General features: G+C 40.2%; 1 protein-coding gene across 1 annotated transcript in view; it reads right to left on the bottom strand.

Annotated features, from left to right (window-relative positions):
• Nucleotides 1–10,514, bottom strand: part of LOC117941978 (plakophilin-3-like) — a 34,284-nt gene that overhangs the window by 2,616 nt on the left and 21,154 nt on the right. The window contains exons 8-12 of the mRNA XM_034867282.1: nucleotides 8,631–8,795; nucleotides 4,676–4,855; nucleotides 4,358–4,511; nucleotides 3,858–4,053; nucleotides 3,391–3,478 (exon numbers count right to left, since the gene is read on the bottom strand). Coding sequence (XP_034723173.1) covers nucleotides 3,391–3,478; nucleotides 3,858–4,053; nucleotides 4,358–4,511; nucleotides 4,676–4,855; nucleotides 8,631–8,795 — 783 coding nt within the window. The remainder of the gene's footprint in view (nucleotides 1–3,390; nucleotides 3,479–3,857; nucleotides 4,054–4,357; nucleotides 4,512–4,675; nucleotides 4,856–8,630; nucleotides 8,796–10,514) is intronic.

Below are 10,514 nucleotides of genomic sequence, written 5' to 3'. Positions count from 1 at the left end.
TTGGCTGCTTAGAAATTAAGTGTTAACGAGCAGTTGGACAGGTGTACCTAATAAAGTGGCCGGTGAGTGTATGTCATATTAATGTTATAAGGTGTTAATGTGTCAGTGTTACGTTTTCAGCTTGTTTTGTTCCCAAAGTGCCCAATAAAGCAGTTTTTTAACCTTTTTGATTATAAAATATTCTTTATAAAATTTCAGTCTGCATCTGCAGTCATATTTGTAGCTAATTTCGGGGAAATATTTTCATTTGCAGAGCCCAGTATCCTCAGATAAGGCATGACCATAGGATAAGAACAGGCATTCAGAACAGAGAAAAGGAGTGAAGAAGAGAACCAATGGGAAGAGAGGCGCAGAGGTCAAGTAAGATAAAAAACAGATGTGTACAGACGGAAAACCATCCGGTGGAGACAACAGTTTAGAGCACAATGTCAGCCAACACCCACACATTCTGCTCTCCACTTTAACTTCAGACTCATGTCTCCATTTACACACGCAGCAGCCTAAAATACCTTGTATTAACACTGCACTGTAGTTTTTGGCTCTGTGACTTACATTCATCACTATAACTTACATAGGACCATTATGTAGAGTATTTTTTATTGTCCCACTGCAAACAGAGCATAGTAAAGCTGTGGGGGTTAATAAGGGCTGTTAATTAACAATTCTACACAACAGCTATCATCCTAGACAATTGTGTATGCTCTACAATATTTGTGATAAAATCAATGTAATAGATTCTGACCCCGGCCAGTCTCTGAAAGTGTTTATAATAAACTTAAATGACATGATACAATGGTTATTGTACCTTTTACATCTTTATAAATGAAGAAAATAATCACATTTGTGGGTTTCCTTTTTTTGTGTGTTTGTGCAGCCTTCTTGCAGATGATGTTGTGCAAGGATTTGTCATAACGCTCACTTTTGTGCGTCTGAAAAACCTGAGTATGGAGGGACATAAATGGAAGCCCTAAGACTTTGCCTTAGCTCTTTATCCCAGTAAGAATCAGGACACCCCTTTCCATTCAAAACAGTAGATAGGGCAAGGGGTCTATTGGGATTGGCCCCCAAGACTCTGACTTTACACACACAATAAAAGAGAACATACAGGCAGAGGAAATGCTCTCTGCAGATACAGACACCGCCACACACTGAAAGGGGTTACTTTAGTATTAGTCCATACATTCTTTTTTAAGATAATTCTCCGTATCTTATCTTTAAAGACGGTCTCAAATACTGGCACTTTCCTAAAGGCTAGGCTACTTCAAGTTTGATGTGAAACAAATCGGTGTTTCCTGTTAAACTAAGCTGAAATTGGGTCAACAAAGTAAAAGATACCATACACTTTATCTCCTGACGTATCACCATAGTTTAAGGGTTTACACTCTCAACTACTAAGAAATGGAGGCATTTCCTGGAAAGGGTGTGAGTCACACACCCCTACAACAAACCACAACATTATTATGTGCTTTAATGTCTGACATTATTCTTGATAAAAAGGTTCTGCCACATATCCCAGCTCAGAGGTCAGGCAAAGTGCCACGGACCAGAAGGAAAACAGATCCATGATCGTATGAGACTTGAGCCAAACATGGTGAATCCCAAAGACCAATTCCCACACATAAACAGGAACACTAATCGGGCATAGTGAGTGAATGTCCTGAAAGCCTGTCTTTCAACACTGGGGGTCAACTATTTTAATGAAGACTTTTGTAATCTGGTTTTTGAGTCTCAACTGTAGTTTACCCCGGACCCACTCAAGCCAAAAGCAATTGAATTGATGTAATTGATCTGTCTTATGATGGATGTACTTCAGAATGTTCTCACCACGGTCAGATCACCGGTGCGAGGATTAGAAGCACTGAGAGAAATAACAACCCTCGCTGCTGCTACTGCCAAACAGAAACTCTTCTTCTGTTACAGTTAAAACAAACAATGATGCACCGAGTTAACTCTTGGGGTGCTTCGTCCCTGTGGTCGCTCTGCTGTGAGCAAGAGATAAAACACTTCAAGCACACACACATTTACCGCAATGTGAGGTCACATGGATCTGTAGGTTAGGGTTGTCCTATCTTCAAATACAAAAGGACATCTCAATTTAGAATGTCAAGTTAAAATGTGTCCATCTGCTGCTTGTAACCTTTAACCCTTGGGTTTTCTTCCCGTCTTCCCATAGAACGTTTTGTTTCTATGGGTCAAGATTTTAAGTTAAAACCTCCTTAAGACATTTTTGTCAATTTTCCCAAAGTTCTTTGTCGTTTTTTTGGGACATTTTTGTTGTTGTTTTGACCAAGTTTTTGAAGCTTTCGCCAACATTTGTTGTCACTTTTTTAAGTTTTCTAAACCTTTTTTAAACGTTTCTTTTGTTTTTCCCTACCTTACTTTTACATTCCTTCCTGTTTTTACTGTTCTTAAATCTTTTAGTTTTCTCCTAAAATTCTATGAAATAAAATAAAATAATAAGGGTTAATTCTGTTGCTTGTCAGGAGCCATGATTTCAACTTCAGTTGATCTCTATCGGCGGGCCAATATTATTGGTCGATATTAGGTATTAGGCAATTCAGTGTGTTTAGTTCCGGTGTTGATACTGCGAGGGGTGCCTTGGGACCGTTTTTAAACTACAACACCGAAAAGGGATTCAAACACAAACTACTTTAAAAAAATAAGTTTATGTTTTTAAAAGTGCTGTAATACAACTAACAGGAGATAAGTTATAATTGAGGTAAGTTAAGAGACACTACCTTATTTAATCATTAAATTGATAGCCTACATATTTTTATTTCATCTCTTTTCTGTGTTGTAGTTTGTAGACCGTCCCTAAGCTCTCTAACTGCCATCTCAACACAAAAAACACAGCTGAATCAACACAACCTTCACGCATTTCTTTTACATCTACAGCAGTCAGATTCACTGTGTTCACTCAGAAAGAATCAGTTCACGTGGGTAGGGACTTCTAATGACATTTGAAACTGTTAAGAGGCTAAAAACACGTTTAAAACTTGCCCTGTTAAAGCCTGTTGGGTGCTAATGCTAGCAGGAGTATAACATGGTGTAGGCAGCAACAATTGGTTTCATTTTTCTCTCTACTGACAGCACTACACATTTACAAACAACAGAGCTATGTGTTGGAATCAACAGTAATTCTCCTTTAAGCCAAAACCCACCACAGGTGTCCCCAGATATGCATACCTCTGTACTGTATTCAGGCTGTAAGGGTATCACAGTTGTTTAGGTAAGACTAGAGTTAAATAGAAGTGTATCCGAAATGAATGAATGAAAACTAAAACTAAACTTCACGTGGGCTCTGGGAAGTTATGGAGAGCATCATAACTTTATGACTCATTATTCATTCATAGAAATCAAAATAGTTGCATCAGCAGCTTTGCCTCTCACCAGTTTGTAGTCCTTGTGCAGTTTGTTGTACTGGAACATGTTGCAGAGGACAGTGGAGGCGGCTCTGGCGGCTTTTAGACTCCCAGAGCTAAACAAAAACACAGTGAGAGACAGTTAGAGACGGGGAGGAAATACCACAGCAAAAACAGAGGGGAGAAACCCAGAGATAAACACTCTAAAATAACAGAGGGTTATATTTTTGTGTGGCCAGAGGGGAGAGTAGTAACAGTTCCGGAATATGTAAAGTAATTGACAGCAAACAAGATAACTACTTCCAAACTAAAAGATTGTTGGACCTAAAAAATATTAACCAATTGTAAAGAGCACAAAGAAAAGGAAAAACAGTTTTCATAGATCCAAAATGTATAAAAGTAAAATAACTTTTACTCATTCTGCTTTCTAAAGCAACAGCTCTGTGTTCTCCCTGTACCACACTGATACATGATTCCAGTAAAAGTCAGTCCTACCTGTTATCATGGGATGTCTTTATGCCCAACAGTTTGGGCAAGCCGTTGAAATATGAGATGTCACGGGCTGCCAAGGAACTGCAGGCAACCAGGTGATTGAGTGCTCCACAGATGTTGACCACCACCTCGCTGGATGGAGTTTTTTGCAGGCCATCACTGGGCAGCTTGGACACCAGAATGTTCACCATGCTCTTAGCTGCAAGGACAAGGAGCAAGTGGGGTTGCGTTACAGGACTGTTTTGGTATAAATATTCTAAAAAGGGCTGGGTACCAAACTTTGACACTTTAAGGCCCCGAACAAATTACCTCCATAGTATCGAGTGTTGAAAACTTTGTATGTTTGTATTCCACAAGGAAAGTGGAAGCTAGTTAGCTTTGCTAACCTTAGCACTGATTCCCACTAGGCGGTACTTACCATTCATGTTATTTCAAACACACTTTGAAATAACATGAGCCAAAGAGAACTGAAGCACCTTCAGCAATAATGGTTTGCATCGTACCCATGTGGTCTTTCTTGGTGGTGTGTCTGGCCAGATTTCTCAGCAGGCCAGTCAAAGACCTCAGCTCCATGTCACTGTTGGTGTCTAACAGATCCAGCAGGATGGGCAGCATCCTCTCTTGCTCCACCACCACACCACTCAGTACCGATGACCACTGGCAGAGAGGGGCAAAAATCATATGAGCCTGTACTGACTTCTGTTCTGATTGTGTGCAATGTTGGCTATCTTGCTGAAGAATCGTTCTCCAAAGCAACCACTAAAAAAAATCTGACAGTTAATTTTGGAATGCATGTAGTTAATATTTCTGTGAAATCCTACCCTGGCCTCCCCAGCAGTGAGATTTTGCAGGGCACCTATGGCAGCCTCGCGGCTGGTGGAGCTGCTGTCGCTATTCTGTAGAACGAGCTTGTAGAGCCCCACCACATTAGGGTGCCACAGCCACTCAGGGCCCTTAGGTTGTCGAGACACCTCAGACAATATGAACAGATTCTGGTTACGCTGCGGAGATAAAAGACAGAGAAAACATCTATTTATTGTACATTTACTTACAAAACATTCTGTTGCAGCTACACAACTGTAAGTTTATTTGATTACATTTTACCCACATCGGTTTTCTCTTGTATCAGCTCTTATCCAGTGTTGGTAGTTGTAACTGATTAAGCTAACGTTAGCTCCATTAGTTGGTTAAAAAAACTGACTTATTTTATCTAATTTCTTTGTTTTCAACTGACTCATTTTAAAATGAAAATCTTGCAAAAGGGACCTTAAACACGCACATTATGCCTACATACAATATATTGCTCCTAAAGGCAGATGCTAAAGCTAACATGTTCCAGGCAAAAAGTCAGTATCCTCACCATTTGCTGACTTATGTAGAAGAGAAGACATGGGAAAAAGCCGTATTGTTCTTGTTTGGCAGTATAAAGCTAGTTAGTCTTGGTATCATAACTGTGTTACGGTAAAATAGCCCTATTTCATTCAAACGTAACCCTGTTCGGCTGCTTCGCTTACATAATTTTTTTAACCATGCAGGTAATCTCATTTAGACACGGTCCCATTCTCAAGAGACACCTGGACAAGACAAAACAGCAACAAAACATATAGTTCCAGACAATCAGGACATCAATAAAGTATGTATTCTTCTTCTTCAAAATAGAACATGTCATAAAGTGCAAAAGTGCCAGAATGTGTGATATCATACCAAAATCTATGCCCAACAATTTGTATCATGTCCTACAAAATCACAGCGACCGCTGACCAGTAAAGTGACGTCTGGTCACAGGGCCATGATTTAAGGACATTGGTCTTTCCAGTTAAATTTAGCCGAGAAAGTGGTGGCTGTTGATTCAGTGGCCGTTTCAGTTAGGTTTAGCATAAAAAAGGTGCTTGACATGCGGTGACAACAGTTAAGTTTAGGCACCAAAACAGCTAGTTCAGATTGAAAAACAGAGTGTGGTTTGGGTTAAAACACCCGTTTCCATTATAAAAGTCTTGTTTTTTTTTCCTTTACTTCTTCCTGGACATAACTTCCTGAAATCCCTGTGTTTTAGGACCCATTCATCCACCCTGACCTCCCTACACAGTCAATGTGGTGCATACAGTAATAAATACGTGGAACACATACAAATTACAGTGCGTTATTTTTTGTAGACATATGGGTGGTTCATGAGAATGGCCTGAAATTATTAACTATTGTTAACTATAAAGGTTAACTATCAAGAAGAACAGGCAGACCCCCATGGACACTTTCTCCAGATTTCTTAAAAGTAATTTAGGGGAGGGGAATCATGCTGCCTGGACAGCTTCAGCTCCTGCTGCAGCTTGTTACAGGTTCAGGGGGGCGTAGGGGGAGTAGGAGAAGGCCACATTTTGTCCAGACTGGGGGGGATGGAGAGACAAATGAAGCCCTGGGAATGTAGACTATGGCAACACTACTTACATGACATGTAAGTGGGTAAATAAGTGGGCTGAGACCATTGATGGACTTGTAAATGAAATGATACCAAGTTCTACGCATGATGACTAGTGGCCTAAAGAGTGTACAACTGCTTTTAAATCTAGGAGCTCCATGGAAGACAGCGTCCAACAAATAAAGAGAGTGAGTTGAAGTGTTCCGAAGTACAACACATTACCATATTCCTGAAAAGGCTAGAAACTGGCAGCAACAAGCAATTTGTCTTGCATTGAAGGAGAAACAGGAATTGTTCTAGGGGTACCTTGTGAGGACATGGTGCAGGGTGAAACAGCTGGCACTTTCTTTTTGTTAGAAAGGAACATGGCCTTGGTTTCGTTTGCATCAAACAGAATGCAAACAAGAACAAGGTTCAGATTCATGCTTTATAAGCTTTTTAAGATATTTTGTCATGGACCAAAGGCAAGTCAAGAAAAAACGATTCCAACCAAAACAACCTTTAGAGTCACTGAATGTTGCACTCTGGCCTGGAGTTGTAAAGTCCCTGGACTAAAGTGTTAGCCACATGAACAGACAAAGGTACAGATCACTATCCTCAGGGACTGCTAAAGCAGGATAAAAACCCTAGTTCAGCCTCCACATAACCTGGCTAATGATCTGCTCTAAGCAACATGCAAAAGTAGGTCATATATAGTTAAACAGGTCACTTTATCCTCACTCCTGGGATGACTATGAGAACATGCATGTAACAGTGGGCCTGGTGTTTACTCCTTTAGCCTCCACTGCTTGCTTTTAAAATAAGTAATGTGATCTACTGGTTGTGTGTGGGTTTTATAGGAAACAGATCCTCCCTGTGGACCTGAGGCCACTTCTCAGGTTTCTAACTACTCAGCCACTCGTTATCTGGCTATTACCGAGATACCTGAGAGAACCCGGACCTGCTCAATGCCAACGACCCGACCTCATGCTTGACATTTTGAGGTTTGATAAGTGAAACATCTTTAAAATGCTTTGTACAGAAATGCCTCAAGCAACCTACAAACTCTGATTATGATATTACATCTGACAACAAACAAACAATAAGTTTGTTATTGAGACCAGAAAAGTATCAAATACAATGGTTGGTTAGTGTTGTTGTTGTCTGTAAGACTCCAAAAGAGAATGAGATGGGTAGAAAACATTTGTCATGTCATGCCATACAGTCATAATGCGTTTTCTCTTCATGTTTTCAATATCAATTACTGACAATTAAAGCCTTCATTAAGATGTGAGGGAAAAAAGCCAGAGACTGTAAAAATAATGGACAAAGCTTCCGGGTTGGAGAAGTTGAGTCAATGCAGAAGTGCCTTAAACTTGCATTCTATCTAATTTTCAGCAGGGGGCGACTTCACTGGTTGCCAAAAGAAGTCTGTTTCTATGGAAGTCTACAAGAAAATGACCCTAGTTCTTAGTAGTAAACACTTAATAATGAGTGTATCCAATGATAATTATTCACCGGACTTACTCTAGAAGGGTTGAAAATGGGCAACTTTCCCTTATTAGCATGTAGCTTAGCACAGCGTCATTGCAACCATAAACAACACTGGCTTGGCCTGTCATCCTTTCCCAGCTCCACCCTCTCCGTAAAATACGTCACATCTGGTTTAAGAAAGCAAGATGGCGACATTGGCATCCCCAACCTTGAGGCTTCTTAACGGCAATCCACAAACAAGTGGGAGACATCACTGCTGCTACCGTTCATCCATTGTTTTTACAGTCTATGTAAAAAGCATCGGGCAATCACCAGCGGACAGCCATTTCCAAGCAGAAGGAATAGCAGTGTCAGTGCACAGAGTGAATGAGACCATGGCTGTAACGGGTGTGGTGGCTGTGGCAGACAAGCTAGTGGGTTGACATCATAGCCAACATGTTTCTGATTATAAAAACTTTGGATCTAAAAAGCAGACATGCATTTAGGACAAACGAATGATGACTTTAAAGTCATGTAATCAAAAAGAGAAAATGAAGACATGAATACATAAAGACATAAAATTAAGGAAAGAAAAGAGAATCAAAACAACTCTTTGGTAAAATCACATGTATGGTGTGCCTGCATTTAACTAAAATTCTATCACCGAATATAACCATACTAATAATTTCTATCAAAATGTGTAGTTACGTTAATTGTCAGCGACTCTATGCTTAATATTTTGGGGCCTAAGACTAAGGCAGTTTTCATTAATTTCTTCAGCCACTACGGGAAATGTTACCAGCTCTAAACATACATTGACATAGTGTAACATGCTAGGGAACAGTTGGCTATTGACACATCTTGCAAATGCAGAGCTGGTGTGTCATTTCATAATGTGTGATGAATTGTACCTCAGTGTCCTTTTTGTTATGCAGAGTAAAGCAGCCGATGGCCTCGCTGTCCCTGGAGGCCGAGGCTCTGGTCTGGCCCTCCAGACGGAGTCGGACAGAGGGAGGAAGCTCCGCGTACAGCTGGTAGGACAGATTCCTCATCACACATAATGAATTCTCCAAACCCTAAACATGAAGAAAGACAGAGACAGGAGACCAAATGAATGTGGGTTCGACAAGAGGAGGGTGAGAGTGGACCATTTGTATTGAAAGCAGTAAATAATCAATAACTAGCCTGATTGGATGATGAAACATGTAAACTGCACAACTGGTGGAATAAGCTAATTAGTTCATACTTTGATCATATGAAATCTGCGTTTATGCCTGATGTCCTCTAATGTTTAACAGGTTACTAAGGCATAGAAACATCTTCCTGCTTTCACTATTGGTTTGTCAAACTGGAACCAACACAGCATTGTGACCACATTTTAGATGTTGATATAGTTTACTAGTTAAATGCAAACTTTGGCCTGATGTTGGCGCTAGATAAAAAGTCAGAGGAGTAGGATTTATTATGTAGACACCATGAACGTCTGTACAAAATGTCATGGCAATTAATCCAATAATTGTTAGATATTAGATATTAGTTAGATATTTCTCTCTGCACCAGTGTTGTAGTCAAGACAACTTGAACCGAGACCAAGTCATCACCAACACCATCAGTGCAGGGCGAGACCGAGTCAAGACCAAGACTAGGCGAGTGCCAGAGCCAGAGTTCTTTTCTCCTGTTTCCCGCATTCACTTTCTTGGGAGTGCATGTTTAAGGGTCTGGGAGACTTGATTAGCAGTAAAAAATTTCAAATTAGAAATTAGTCAAGCTATTGGTTGCATTTGGAGCAGAAAGTTGCAGATCCAATACCAGTAATGCACGTGCAATTTAGTCATATCCCTGCAGCTGTGGTCTTGACCCGTCTTCAAATAAAATCCATAGTCGTCTTTATCTGAGACCGAGACAAGGCCCCGGAAAAATGCAGTCGATTCCAAGATGTGACCTTCAAAAAGGGGTCTTGAGACCAAAACTGGTCTTGAGACCAAGAGTACTCTGGACTAAAGTGGTGAACCACAGACACTGCACTCCATCCATAGAGCTACGCTACTTGCATGGCTGAAAAGCATCTCATTTAACAACAGTATTTTAAAAACATGACAATTATACAAATTACACCAAAAATATCCTTGTCTTGACAGAATAGACAGAGATTGCCAAAAGTGGATCTGGTTGGATCTTTTTCTTGAGTACTTTAGATAACTATCCTAATATCTTTAGTAAATAATCATCTGGAAGAAGAGAAAACTAGAGAGAATGAGACCTTTTACAATGGTTACATAAGAGAGATACTGGTGGCTGGATTTTGCTCAATTTAGTACTGTACATGAGCAGAGAATTGAAGAAATAAGACCGTTATTGTCCTGAAGGAAGGTTTTCTTGGCCAAACGGAGAGTATCTGCAGAATGGAGAAATTGAATGTGTTCCTGCCAGCAAATTATAGAGAATGGTCTTTATGCTATCATCAATGAGTCCTAACTCAACTCATATACCTTAAATACTTTGTAAAACACAATTGAGCATGACCTTTTTCCTCTACTCAACATTATTTAGAATCAGATTTTGCTGGTCAGATCAGACACAGGAAGGAAGAGTTCATGTTGTTGTCTAATGGAAGCAGCGCCTTTATCAATCATCTGCCAGTTAGTTAAAGGTTTATCCAAGTGTCTGCACAGTCATTTTGTTCTGTTGCCTGTTGATCATGCTCCTAACTCCAGTCAAAGCTTGGTGAAATGTGCCAAAACACAACGAGAGAGGAAGAATGAAAGTAGAACAATGCATGACCAGTAACGCAGGTC

This window comes from Etheostoma cragini, chromosome 1 (genome assembly GCF_013103735.1).
Source record: "Etheostoma cragini isolate CJK2018 chromosome 1, CSU_Ecrag_1.0, whole genome shotgun sequence".
NCBI lineage: Eukaryota > Metazoa > Chordata > Actinopteri > Perciformes > Percidae > Etheostoma > Etheostoma cragini.
This window is presented reverse-complemented; position numbering and strand designations above follow the sequence as displayed.